The 14,779-nt window shown below is 48.1% G+C and overlaps 1 protein-coding gene across 2 annotated transcripts in view; it reads left to right on the top strand.

The window, feature by feature from the left end:
• The first annotated feature begins 422 nt into the window (after positions 1-422).
• Positions 423-14,779, top strand: part of IGFBP7 (insulin like growth factor binding protein 7) — a 70,052-nt gene continuing 55,695 nt past the window's right edge. Inside the window, exons 1-2 of one of the 2 annotated variants that reach the window (XM_043513845.1) lie at positions 423-870; positions 7,554-7,691. In XM_043513845.1, the coding sequence (XP_043369780.1) occupies positions 450-870; positions 7,554-7,691 (559 nt within the window). In that variant the 5' untranslated portion in view covers positions 423-449. The remainder of the gene's footprint in view (positions 871-7,553; positions 7,692-14,779) is intronic. The other variant, XM_038399475.2, reaches the window with a different exon arrangement.

Here is a 14,779-nt window from a genome sequence, read left to right as displayed (position 1 = left end):
AGTGTTGTAGCCCCGCGGGTCCCAGGACATGAGCCTGACAAGGTGAGGGAGTTAATTACCTTTTACCGGACAGTCTCTGCCGGTGAGAGCGCCAAGCCTCGGCTTCACACGGAGGCCGAGCTCCCTAGGAGACCAGCTCCGTGCAGCTCCAGCGCGGGTCTGGCTCACCAGCAGAAGCTGGTCCGGCAAAAGCCATCACCTCCCGCGCCTGGGGTGTCGCTCACCAGCTGAGAGGCAAAAGCTGCGTGTGGGGACGCGGCTGGGGGGAAGCCCCGCCTGGGGCTCGCCTCCCACCACATTAACCAGCATTTCCCCCGGGGGGGCTGCGGGAGGGAGGAGCGGGCCGTGGGCGGCTGGTCCGCAGGCTCCGGGGCGGGCGGAGGGAGGGAGGGAGGGGTTTGTGGGGCGGGCCCCGGCCCGGCGGCTCCAGTCCGGTCCTGTCCCGCGCCATGCTACGGCTGCTCAGCGCCTGCCTGCTGCTGCTGCTGCTCGGGGCGCGCCCGGCCGCGGGCGAGGAGCCTTCGGGCGCCGCCTGCGGGCCCTGCCGGCCGGCGCTGTGCCCGGCGCTGCCCGCGCGCGGCTGCCCGCTGGGCCGCGCGCGGGACGCCTGCGGCTGCTGCTGGCGTTGCGCGCGCGGCGAGGGCGAGCCGTGCGGGGCGGGCGCGCGCTGCGCCGCGGGGCTGGAGTGCGCCCCCCGCCCGGGCCGCGCCGGGCCGCCCGCCCTGTGCGTCTGCAAGAGCCGCTACCCCGTCTGCGGCAGCGACGGCGTCACCTACCCCAGCGCCTGCCGCCTGCGCGCCGCCGCCCTCAGCGCCCAGCGCCGCGGCCAGCGCGGGCCCAGCCTGCGCCGCAAGGGGGCCTGCGAGCAAGGTGCGGGCTGAGGTACCGGCGCGGGGCGGCGGGGTCACGAGGAGCTGAGGGGGCAGGGGGCGCGGGGCGGGGTCACGGCGGGGGCAGGGGGCGCGGGGCGGCGGGGTCACTAGGAGCTGAGGGGGCAGGGGGCACTGGGCGGGGTCACGGCGGGGGCAGGGGGCGCGGGGTGGGGTCACTAGGAGCTGAGTTGCCTGGGGGCAGGGGGCGCTGGGCGGGGTCACGGCGGGGGCAGGGGGCGCGGGGTGGGGTCACTAGGAGCTGAGTTGCAGGGGGCGCTGGGCGGGGTCACGGCGGGGGCAGGGGGCGCGGGGTGGGGTCACTAGGAGCTGAGTTGCCTGGGGGCAGGGGGCGCGGGGCGGGGTCACGGCGGGGGCAGGGGGCGCGGGGTGGGGTCACTAGGAGCTGAGTTGCCTGGGGGCAGGGGGCTCTGGGCGGGGTCACGGCGGGGGCAGGGGGCTCTGGGTGGGGTCACTAGGAGCTGAGTTGCCTGGGGGCAGGGGGCGCTGGGCGGGGTCATGGCGGGGGCAGGGGGCGCTGGGCGGGGTCATGGCAGGGGCAGGGGGCGCTGGGCGGGGTCACTAGGAGCTGAGTTGCCTGGGGGCAGAGGGCACTGGGCAGGGTCATGGCAGGGGCAGGGGGCGCGGGGTGGGGTCACTAGGAGCTGAGTTGCCTGGGGGCAGGGGGCGCTGGGCGGGGTCACGGCGGGGGCAGGGGGCGCTGGGCGGGGTCACGGCAGGGGCAGGGGGCGCTGGGCGGGGGCAGGGGGCTCTGGGTGGGGTCACTAGGAGCTGAGTTGCCTGGGGGCAGGGGGCGCTGGGCGGGGTCATGGCGGGGGCAGGGGGCTCTGGGTGGGGTCACTAGGAGCTGAGTTGCATAGGGTCATGGAATGGGCATGGGTCTGATGTTTGCGGTTACAAAGGGCTGAGTTTCTCAGTGGTTCCAGTGGGAGGATGTTGGCCTGGGCATAAGGGGCTGCCAGGGATTCTGGGGCGGAGAGATGCATGAGGAGACATATTCTGAACATCTCTAGCAAGCTTACTGAGCTGAAAAGCTCAGCTAGGATCCCATCTTTGGGCACCTGAGGTGAGGCTGGCTTGCACTGCAGGGCAAGTGTTATTGATGCATCAGTGCCAGGCCTTCCCAGGACATTTCCGAGGACCTGTATTCTTAGGATGGTTTTCAATGCATATTCTTCAGGCATTAACTTAGTGCTGGATTTCTGGTTTTGTGTACACTAGTTAGAGTAATGGTGGGAGAGATCCCAAAACCTTCTCAGACAAGATCTAAATCTAACACAGATGTATGCTGTGGCAAAATTAGAATACTCAATTCACCCCCACTGTAGTCCACCAGTAGTAGCATAGACAGAGTTTAGGTGTTGTCTAAACCTGGCCAAAATGACCATTGCCTTCACCATTGCTTCTGCTGTTACTACCAACGGCAGCACTGCCCAAGGGACCCTGTTTTTGCCAGTAGACAGACAAGCACTACTTGGAGTTGGATTAATTACAGCAGTACTGTAATTATGTGCAGTGCTGAAGCTTTTGTTTGGAGAAAATGCTACCAAAAACATCTCTGCAGTAGTGCCATTGATAGGAATCCTAGCTTCTAAGTTGTCCTCAGGTTCTACAACCAGTGGATTGTTTTTTGATAGGGAGGAATGGAATGGCACGCTGTTCAAGACACATCCCAAGGACAGAACTAAAACTGTAATCCTATTTTGTTGGAAGGATGTTTTCATACCCAAAGTGCGTTAGGGTCATCATCCCCCGCCTCCTCCTCCTGCTTCCCACATTTCAAGCCAAGAACATCCTGTGAAGCGGAATGTGCTTCTGGAGTTTCTAAAACTAAAAGAGAAGAGTAAAGCATGAGCACCATATGTTTATGCTATGTACTCTATATTACCTCTATAGCACTGTAAGTGGTACTTTACAAACTGTACAAAAAGACTAGATCCCTTTCCTTGAAGAGTTTACAGTCTAACCATATACACAGGGTACAGAACCTTAAGCCATCTCTTACAGGACCTGGCACACTTTCACTGTCCATCAGGCCTTTCATAAGCACACTGCTAGACATGCAGATCTCACTGTGCTAGGAATTGCATTTCTCCTTTGGGAGAGGCTGGATGGCTACACTTCAGAGTAGGAGTTTGAGTGGGGCTGGCAAGTAATTCCTTGTTATGGGGGAAATTCATCCCTGCCCTAGCCTTAGTACCAGCACAAGGGCAGCAGTTTATGCCACCTCTATTGGGGATATGCCAGGGATATGTAGCAGGGCAGGGGTAAACCCCTTTAAGGCCCTGCCAAAATGCTGGCTGCAGTCTGCTCTCTGGCCAGGAGACCAGGGATAGGGAAACAGGTATTCAGCAGGGAGCCCAGCTGCAAGCCCTAATGAGGGCTGGCTCAGAGCAATATGCTGAGCTAAGTACTGACAGCTGGGCTGAGGCATGAGAGGGCTATAAAAGTCCTGGGCAAACCTCAATGAGGAGGCTAGCTTGGGAGGAGACAGAAAAGCCGTATCGTCTCCTTACAAAAGAAGGATGCTGCAAAAGCCAGGAGACCCTGGGGAGGGTCTGTGGGGTACTAGCTGTTGGGGGATCTGGGAACTGCACGAACACTATTAAAAAAAAAAAAAAAAAAAAAAAAAAAAAAAAAAGAGGACTTGTGGCTCCTTACAGACTAATAAATTTATTTGAGCATAAGCTTTTGTGAGCTACAGCTCACTTCATCGGATGCATGCAGTGGAAAATACAGTGGGGAGATTTTATATACACAGAGAACATGAAACAATGGGTGTTACCATACACACTATAACAAGAGTGATCGGGTAAGGTGATCTATTACCAGCAGGGGGGAAAACCTTTTGTAATGATAATCAAGGTGGGCCATTTCCAGCAGCTGACAAGAACAGTAGGGGAGGAAATAAACATGGGGAAATAGTTTTACTTTGTGTAATGACACATCCACTCCCAGTCTCTCTTCAAGCCTAAGTTAATTGTATCCAGTTTGCAAATTAATTCCAATTCAGCAGTCTCTCATTGGAGTCTGTTTTTGAAGTTTTTTTGTTGAAGAATTGCCACTTTTAGGTCTAATCGAGTGACCAAAATCAACTGGTTTTTGAATGTTATAATTCTTGATGTCTGATTTGTGTCCCTTTAGTCTTTTACATAGAGACTGTCCAGTTTGACCAATGTACATGGCAGAGGGGCATTGCTGGCTCATGATGGCATATATCACATTGGTAGATGTGCAGGTGAACAAGCCTCTGATAGTGTGGCTGATGTGATTAGGCCCTATGATGGTGTCCCCTGAATAGATATGTAGACACGGTTGGCAACGGGCTTTGTTGCAAGGGTAGGTTCTTGGGTTAGTAGTTTGGTTGTATGGTGTGTGGTTGCTGGTAAGTATTTGCTTCAGGTTGGGGGGCTGTCTGTAAGAAAAGACTGCCTGTCTCCCAAGATCTGTGAGAGTGATGGGTCGTCCTTCAGGATAGGTTGTAGATCCTTGATGATGCGTTGGAGAGGTTTTAGTTGGGGGCTGAAGGTGATGGCTAGTGGCGTTCTGTTACTTTCTTTGTTGGGCCTGTCCGGTAGTAGGTGACTTCTGGGCACTCTTCTGGCTCTGTCAATCTGTTTCTTCACTTCAGCAGGTGAGTATTGTAGTTGTAAGAATGCTTGATAGCAATCTTCTAGGTGTTTGCTTCTGTCCGAGGGGTTGGAGCAAATGTGGTTGTATCGTAGAGCTTGTCTGTAAACAATGGATTGTGTGGTGTTGTCTGGATGAAAGCTAGAGGCATGTAGGTAGGAATAGTGGTCAGTAGGTTTCCGATATAGGGTGGTGTTTATGTGACCATCGCTTATTAGCACCGTAGTGCCAGGAAGTGGATCTCTTGTGTGGACTGGTCCAGGCTGAGGTTGATGGTGGGATGGAAATTGTTGAAATCATGGTGGAATTCCTCAGGGGCTTCTTTTCTATGATGTCATTTTCATTATCTGGACCCAATGTAGCGCAAGTAGAGTAGGGGCATTAGGGGATGAGAGCTAAGGAAGCATTGTTCTAAATCAGCCATAAAAATGTTGGCATATTGTGGGGCCGTACGGGTAGCCATAGCAGTGCCGCTGATTTGAAGGTATACATTGTCCCCAAATGTGAAATAGTTATGGCTGAGGACAAAGTCACAAAGTTCAGCCACCAGGTTAGCTGTGACATTATCGGGGATACTGTTCCTGACGGCTTGTAGCCCATCATAGTGCGGAATGTTGGTGTAGAGGCTTCTACATCCATAGTGGCCAGGATGGAGTTTTCAGGAAGATCACCAATGGATTGTAAAAAGAAAAGGAGTACTTGTGGCACCTTAGAGACTAACAAATTTATTTGAGCATAAGCTTTCGTGAGCTAGACCTCACTTCATCGGAAAGCTTATGCTCAAATAAATTTGTTAGTCTCTAAGGTGTCACAAGTACTCCTTTTCTTTTTGCAGATACAGACTACTATAGCTGCTATTCTGAAAACTGTAAATACAGACACTTGGGTGATCCAGCAAAAGAAGGCATGGAAGATTATTTATTATACCAGCCTAAATACAGGGCGCAGGCTCAAGAGGGAGAAAGCCTGCAGGGACCCTGTGACAGGGTACCTCAGGACTACCCTACCTTGCACCCCTGCTACAATGAACAGAACTACTGGGCGCACCTCGGCCGTGCCCACTCCTGCTATTGACTTTGTCAGAGGCTTCTGTGTGGGGAAGGACAGACCTGTTCTCCATGGAATGCCAAGGGGCTCCTACGCTGGGGGAGTTGACATGGAGCCTATGTGGCTGCTTGGTGGGTACAAAGGAGTCATAGGGCAACAGTGAAACTGGCAGTTCTGGAAGAACTTGCTATTGTTAACTTGGTTTAAGTGAATGGATTTGGAAGATGATGTTGAGATTACAGTTTTATCAGGCAGTTGCAGCAGTTGATTGTGCTCATTTGTAAACTGTTTATATTCTCCTGCACTCACTCAGGATCTTAAACAAGAAATTCTAAGGCACCCAGAACTTTAAATGTGATTGGTCTGTGAGGTTTGGATAGTCATCCAGGGATTTCGAGAAAATATTCCAGCTAAGCAACTTATATGGCCCCTATTGCCATATCCAAGTGTCTTACGAACATTAATGTACTGATCTTCACAATACCCCTGTTGTATTATTATCCCCATTTTACATATGGGGAAACAGAGGCATGGAGAGATTAAGACCCAGATTCTCAATGGTATTTAGGTGCCTAACTATTACTGGGGCTCTGGGCCTAAATGACTTGTCCAAGAACACATAGGAAGCCTGTGGTAGAGCAGGGAATTGAACCTGGATCTCTCAAGTCAGTGCCCTAACTGCTGAGCCATGCTTTGTTTCCATTACATTTGGAGTATGCAGGCTTTCACCCATCAAGGCTTGTTATCAGCTACGATCACCATGTTCTGTGAGGTCACATGGGAGCCCTATGGACCTCCAGTGCTCTGCAGCCACATGAGCTGTTTACTGTGCTTGGAGAGGGAGGAAAGGGGAGATTCACCTCTAGTCAGCATCAATTGAACATTCCTCATAAGGCTTTCCACAGCATTGCTCCTCCCCAGGTTAGTGCCCAGTTTCTGGACTGTCAGTTTGGTAATTGGGCACTTGAGAAAGATGCTGAGGGACTCCTCTGAACATGCTCGGGAAAGGGAGAAATTCACCCTGCTGCCAGGGGTCAGCAAAGACTTGTGCACCAATCATGTCCCACTTAATACCTCAAAAGAGGGTTTAATTGATGCCTAGGCCTTGTGTGGGGCTTCTGCACCAGAGTGAATGTCACCCAAAGTCCCTATAGCCTCCTGACATGGTTGGCCACACATCAGTCACCCAGGGAGGAACTGAAGAAGGACCACAGCCTACAGGTAGCGGGGGAGCTGTTCATGCCAGCTGTTGGCCTCTGATGTTGCTGAGGAGGTAAAGACCAATAGCTGGCACAGACAGTGGAGCTGGCCAGTCTGCTGCAGGAGATAAAAGGACGAAGATGACCCTTAAGGAAGTGGCCCAAATTGGTGCACATCCATGGCTGCTGTTATTAAATGGCTAGTTGTGTGTGATCTTTTAGCTTAAAAACTATGTCTGAGGATGCGTCACTGAGCCTGTACAAGTACCTTACCTGTGCCTCTGCAGGAGCCTTTACATGGTTTTCATTTACATTGCAGTCATGGGAACAGAACGAATGGCGGCTGTTAGTCGTCATGGATGATGGGAGGAGAGTTTGTTGTCCTTTCAACTGTGGTGCTGCGATAGCCATTCCTTGGTGCTTCCTCAGTAGGCTGACCTTTCTGCTGGATGGATTGCTGGTCTCCCCGTGGAGGCAAGATGTGCATCTCTCCAAGGGGTGTTTGTGATGGGTTTAAGCTCATGGCTGCCTGATATGGAGGCTTCTGGGAATGTTTCTCTAGCCCTCCGGTGCATTGGTGAGACTGGGGCTGCAGGTGGGGTGGGTGGAATGTTCACAATGTTGCAATCATGACAGTGATTTTGAGATAATAAGAGGAGCAACAGAGAGGTGTGTCCTGTCCTGATAAGCCTGTAGAAATTGTTCACATTTCTCTAAAGAAAGGAGACATATATTCTTCCTGATTTAAAATATATATATTTGATGTTGATTCTTTTTCAAACGGCAGAGAGAAGACCAGATGTAATGGTGATGGGGAGTCACCAAAGGGCAAAATCTTTGCCTTTCCAATATCCCAGTATTCTTGTAAAGCTGGGTGGGAGACTCTGTGCAGCTAAGGAACTAGGCCAGACACACTCCCTTTATGGTAAATTATTTGTATGACAACTTCTAAACCCTTCTAAGCACTTGTTCCTGTGTATATTTTCCACAGGAAGGAGTGGTGCAAAAGTTCAGGCATCTTCATTATGGCAGACTGAACACTATTGTGTCTCACTGCTTTTGCTTGTTTGTTCATTTACTGAAACGTTGTAGTCATGCCACATATTTCATAAAGCTGTCAGCAAGTGAAAACTTTTTTGGAAATCTCAGAGAGTAGCAGTCCAGAAAAACATGTTTACTACAAAAAGAAAAGAGTACTTGTGGCACCTTATAACAAATTTATTTGAACATACACTTTCGTGGGCTAAAACCCACTTCATTGGATGCATGCAGAGGAAGATATAGTAGGAAGATATATATACACACAGAGAACATGAAAAAATGGGTGTTGCCATAACCACTATAACGAGAGTGATCAGTTAAGGTGAGATATTCTCAGCAGGAGCCTTTCTGATAATAGCTCACCTTAACTGATCACTCTCGTTATAGTGGGTATGTTAACACCCATTGTTTCATGTTCTCTCTGTGTGTGTGTGTGTGTGTGTGTGTGTGTGTGTGTGTGTGTGTGTGTATATATATATATATACATACACATATCTTCCTACTGTATTTTCTACTGCATGCATCCGATGAAGTGGGTTTTAGCCCACAAAAGCTTATGTTCAAATAAATTTGTTAGTCTCTAAGGTGCCACAAGCACTCCTCGTTCTTTTTGCTGATTCAGACTAACATGGCTACCACTCTGAAACATGTTTACTACAGTAGATGTTGTTTGATTTTATTTTTAAATGGAATTTGGGATTTATTTTTTCCTATTTTGTTTAAATCTACATAGCATTTAAAAACTAAACTAGTGGCATTAGAGGAGAAAGTGTAGGTACAAGGGCAAGGGAAGGCAAAGGTGGAAATGCAAACTGGGAAAAGCTCTGTAAAGCCATAAAGTGAGAAGGAAGAGTTTTAATCTGAGGTAGAGATAGAGATGAAGGAACGGGAAGAGCAGCAGATGCAGTAGGAGACCCCTTTGTTGCAAAACACTCATCTAGAACAAATGATACATTCTGAGCGAATGTCCACCTGCATTGGGTAAAAACTAGGTTTTGGGGGGAGATGTGGGAGAGAAAGTGATGCCACCAGAGCAAGTGTCAGCAGTGCTCACTCAGGTGCCCATCTCCTGTTACCCCTGCCAGTGGGTAGGGCCAACAGAGTTTAAATAAAATGCCCGCTCTGCACCATACTTAGCCTCCAGGATGAGGAAGTTCACCCTCATTTACCCTACTTCCACACCACACCCCATTTTCCTCTGGCACTGAGGGAAGAGGAACTAACCATGCGTGCTAATGTTGGCAGGGTTTGGGACCCTGCTTTTATTTAACAGGGTTTGTGTTTTGTGCTCCCCAGTGGGCATTTAAAGGGTCTGTATTCCTGTCTGCTTGCCATACTGGTTGATGCAGGGCCAGCCTTTACTTTATTCAAAACAGCACAAGCATGGTAAGAAGATTAAATTACTTCCCCAAACATGCCCATACAAATACTGTTTGAATTTCTTGCATCTTTACCTTTGAATTCTCTTTGTATGTGGAGATGCTGAGTACCCTTTATAACCGCAGCAGAAGAAAATTTCACAAATGCACTTCCATTTTTGCTACATGGCTGGATTTTTTTTGTGATAAAGATCAATTTACACAATAGAATCTATCAGAATATTCAGTGCTTGAAGTGCCTGGGCAATGCCACTTGAATACTTATGCGGGATTACACAAGAGATTATTTGCAGACCTGATAAAATAGCTTGGAAACAAAGATCTTATTATTGAGAGAGTTACATAAGATTTAACATGCAAAATTGTTTTTAAGATGCACATATTTTCACTGTGGATTTATTTCTAAGGGAATAAAAGTTCATTAAAATGCTAGTTGACAAAGTTGACAAAATACATGCCCAGTTGAGCTTTCCATATTCATCAGTGTTGTGTATATTGCAGCTATAACTGAAGCTTTTGCTCACAGTGAGATACCTTCCAACAACTGGGGAGGACTTTGACATTTCTTACTTCTTGGACAACAAAAGGAAAGCATCAAAACTTGAGTCTGTATAATTTTCCCTGACCTTGTACTTGGGATTATGTCTCTGTGTTGCTTATTTTCTAAAATGCTGTAATCTGAAGTTTGTAGTGCAACAATGTCCAGTAGTTGTCTGATGAGTTGTAGTCTTTGTGCTAAAGTAGCTACGTTGTGTAGAAAATGTATTCCCAGAGAGACTGAAGTTTCCTGTTTTTAAGTCAAATGAAACTGGAAATGTTTGTGAGGAACAAGAATGGAAATTCTCCTCTCCTCATAGCAGCGCAGCTCCCTCAAAGACATGGCAGGATTGAAGTCCACGCATAGCTGTGTGACAGAACCCCACTAGGTATTAATGCTAATGACAGCCCAGTGAGTCATCATTCACAAAGATAATCTAAAATCTCCCACTAGCCTAGCCATCCAGGATTCAACACTGCTCTTGCTTCATCAGAATAACGCTTTGTGTGCCATGCTTCAAAGTCACTCAATGCTTGGCTGAATAGAATAGCACAGCCAGAGCTGTGTTTGCTGCCGCTGCACTCTGAGACATCTTGCAATTGATACTTTGAGGGTTCGTATCCCTATGTTGTGTCTCTTCTCTTCTCCATGCTTCTGCTGTCCTCCTGCTATTCCGATCTGTGCATGGTAGCAGCCATAGACTAAAACTGTGATGGGGCAGAAGTGCAAACATCCAATGAGGGACCCAGTTCCGCGGGAGTTTTCTCATTTATTTTAATAGGTGCAGGATCATGCCCTAATTCCTGCTCTCATGAATCCTGATGCTAAATAAGCTTATGCTCAAATAAATTTGTTAGTCTTTAAGGTGCCACAAATACTCCTTTTCTTTTTAAAAATATACTGTCATACCATTGCGTGGTATTAGTCCTTCCCAGCCATGAGCACATTTTGGGGCAAAATAAATGCTCGCCTCTGCCCCATGCTTTGAAATTACATGAACTAGGCAGGCAGCAGTAATTCCTTTTTATCAATGCACTTGGGTCAGGTAACACTGAGTTAGGCTGGTATAATACGCAGTGAGACAGAGCAGAGTCCAGCTCCCAGCTAATAAACAGTCAGAAACACTAATAGCTTTTATTATTTTCCATAATTTCTCTTATGGAGCTGTTTTCACTCCGAGATAGATGGCACCATGCAAATATACTAGCTATCAAAAAGGTGGGCCCTGCTCCCTTTCCCATCAGATACCATGACAGCTCTTCCATTGGTTATTTCAGGGGTTCTCAAACTTCATCACACCCTGATTCCCTTCTGACAACAAAAATTACTGTACAACCCTAGGAGGGAGGACCGAAGCCTGAGCCTGCCCAAGCCCTGACCCCAGGTGTGTGGGGGGGAGAAGGGAAGGGGGTAAAGTCGAAGCTCAAGGGCTTGTAATCTGAGCCCCAGTGCCCAGGGTTGAAGCCCTCGGACTTCAGCTTCGGCCCCAATGGTGGGGCTTGGCCTTCGGCCCCAGGCCCCAGCAAGTCTAAGCCAGTCCCGACAACCCCATTAAAATGGGTCACGACCCACAGTTTGAGAACCGCTGGGTTATTTCATTGAAACGGGGACTAGCCATCCCTAGCTGCCAGTAAATCATTGCTCAGGGAGGGCCAAAGCCTGATTGCATCAATCACACCAGGAGTCCTCTTAAAGTCAGTGGGATCACACAAACCTTTGGTGCTTTGTGGGTGTTGCAAGACATTTGCGCTCTGTATAAAGGAGTTGCCTCAATCTGTGCCACATACATGGACCCTGACATTACGGGCCATTTTTCCAAAGAGGCTCAGCAGCTCCCTTTGAGTAAAAATGGGAGCTGAACTCTTATGACAATCTGACCCCAGTTGTGGGGGCTGAGCACTTCTGATATTCTGGCCCTGTGGTGATAAAAGCCAAGCAAACAACTAATTAATGAGATTGTGATAGGAATAAAGTGTGAGGTTTTGGACTTGAGCAGGGAAGGGAAGGCATTTTTTTCATTATATGTCTTTAATTATATTTAAAACTCTTTCTCCCAAAGACAGAAGAGCTAGTAAAACTAAGCACTGACTTTTTAAAATAAATCTGGAGTAACACACACCACCAACTCTTTTCAGTCATCAGAAGAAATATGCTGTTTTGCCATTAATGAACATGTGCAGTTTTGTAATAAACTATGAATACTGTGGAGAAAGATAAAAAGGATAACATCTCGGGGGTTCATTTGGTTACAGAGAGACTTTTTGCCAGTTTATGCTTGTCAAACACCCAGCTAGAAATATGTAATCCTTCAGGACCTCTGCTCTTGTCATCCTTTAAACATTTTTATCAAGTAATGTGCCCTTTTTGACTCAAAGCACAATAATTATTTGTATTCAGAATGTGAGTGCTACAATTTCAGAGGACTTGCTCATGATGAGAAGCAAAACTAGAGCATTATGTTGATAAATGCAGTTCTCCATTCCTATGATTTTGGACTAATGAAAATACCAGGTAACCACATCAGTGTACAGTGCTAACACAATGTTCTTGGGCCCCATCTGAGCTCTTTAATAAGTCCTGAATTCTACCCTAGCTGGCTAGCAGATAGAAGGTGTACCTGTGCTTCCAAAAAGCATTAAATAGCAGGGAACTTTTTAAAATCTCTCCACATCTTTCTTCTGAAATGGACAACAGTGTCTGAGCCCTGTGCTGCTGCTCCCATTGAGGTTATTTCTTGTCTTTGGGAGCTCCCAGGGCTCAGCCCCTCACAGCCGATGCACAGCACCTTGCAGGATTCGGCCCAGAAACTGAATAACTAAGAAGGATGTGACTAATAAAAAAAATGACTTCAGAGCTATTGCATTTTAAGTCACTTCTTGTAAATATTTAAACAGCATTTATTTTTCTTTATGAAGGGGAAATATGTAGGGCCTGTGAAGGGGACACAGTTCAATAATATAGCTAAACAGCTGTTTCCGTCTCATACAGGACTTGATTCTGATCTAGCTGGCTGTGGTTTTACAGCTGTGCAGCCTGAACGGAATCACACGTGATTTATGTCAGTGAGATGAGAATTAGGGCTCCTACATGTAGATTATCCATACATAGAAAAGCAAACTTCTTTCTTCTGTAGAAAACATGCCTTTCCTGGGGTAAGAGAACAGAGAGAATGGTTTCTTCAGGTATGTTAGCAACAAGAAGGTCAAGGAAAGTGTGGGCCCTTACTGAATGAGGGAGGCAACCTAGTGACAGAGGTTGTGGAAAAAGCTAATGTACTCAATGCTTTTTTTGCCTCTGTCTTCATAAACAAGGCCAGCTCCCAGACTACTGCACTGGGCAGCACAGTGATGACAAATTCATGGTGATCGCGGGAGGTCCCGGATGACTGGAAAAAGGTTAATGTAGTGCTCATCTTTAAAAAAGGGAAGAAAGAGGATCCGGGGAACTACAGGCCAGTCAGCCTCACCTCAATCCCTGGAAAAATCATGGAGCAGGTCCTCAAGGAATCAATTCTGAAGCACTTAAAGGAGAGGTAAATGATCAGAACAGTCAGCATGGATTCACCAAGGGCAAGTCATGCCTGACTAACCCAATTGCCTTCTATGACTAGATAATTGGCTCTGTGGATGAGGGGAAAGCAGTGGATGTGTTATTCCAGGACTTTAGCAAAGCTTTTGATTACAGTCTCCCCACAGAATTATTGCCAGCAAGTTAAAGAAGTATGGGCTGGATCAATGGACTATAAGATGGATAGAAAGCTGGCTAGATTATAGGGCTCAACGGGTAGTGATCAATGGCTCCATGTCTAGTTGGAAGCCGGTATCAAGCGGAGTGCCCCAAGGGTCAGTCCTGAGGCCGGTTTTGTTCAATATCTTCATTAATGATCTGGAGGATGGCGTGGATTGCACCCTCAGCAAGTTTGCAGATGACACTAGGAGGAGTGGTAGATATCTGCAAGGTACGGATAGGATACAGAGGGACCTAGACAAATTAGAGGATTGGGCCAAAAGAAATCTGATGAGGTTCAACAAGGACAAGTGCAGAATCCTGCATTTAGGATGGAAGAATCCCATGCACTGCTACAAACTAGGGACCGAGCGGCTTGCAGCAGTTCTGCAGAAAAGGACCTAGGGGTTACAGTGGATGAGAAGCTGGATATAAGTCAACAGTCTGCCCTTGTTGCCAAGAAGGCTAATGGTATTTTGGGCTGTATAAATAGGAGCATTGCCAGCAGATTGAGGGATGTGATCATTCCCCTGTATTCAGCATTGGTGAGGTCTCATCTGGAGTACTGTGTCCAGTTTTGGGCCCCACACTACAAGAAGGATGTGGAAAAATTGGAAAGAGTCCAGCAAAGAGCAACAAAAATTATTAGGGGGCTGGAGCACATGATTTATGAGGAGAGGCTGAGGGAACTCTGATTACTTAGTCTGCAGAAGAGAAGAATGAGGGAGGATTTGATAGCTGCTTTCAACTACCTTAAAGAGGGTTTCAAAGAGGATGGATCTAGACTGTTCTCAGTGGTAGCAGATGACAGAACAAGGAGGAATGGTCTCAAGTTGCAGTGGGGGAGGTTTAGGTTGGGTATGAGGAAAAACTTTTTCACTAGGAGGGTGGTGAAGCATTGGAATGGGTTCCCTAGGGAGGTGGTGGAATCTCCTTCCTTAGAGGTTTTTACGGTCAGGCTTGACAAAGCTCTGGCTGGGATGATTTAGTTGGGGGTTGGTCCTGCTTTGAGCAGCGGGTTGGACTAGATGGCCTCCTGAGGTCCCTTCCAACCCTGATATTCTATGATTCTAATGTGAGGATTGAAATCAAGTAGGACATGGGTAAATAAAAGCAGCCTACATTCTGACCTAAAGAAAGCATTCTGCTGTGCTTTCTCAAGGCATGAAAGTTGTGCTTTGCTATTCCAGGTAGATATAGGCTAAGGGAGCTGCAGAGGAAGTATGACTTGCCCCTGCAGTAAAGATTATATGCTTTTGGTACTTTGCATCCTCAGGCCATGCCTACACAGGAAATCTTGGTGTTGCAGTGTCCTAGCATGCTTGTGAC

Source organism: Dermochelys coriacea, chromosome 4, assembly GCF_009764565.3.
Source record: "Dermochelys coriacea isolate rDerCor1 chromosome 4, rDerCor1.pri.v4, whole genome shotgun sequence".
NCBI lineage: Eukaryota > Metazoa > Chordata > Testudines > Dermochelyidae > Dermochelys > Dermochelys coriacea.
This window is presented reverse-complemented; position numbering and strand designations above follow the sequence as displayed.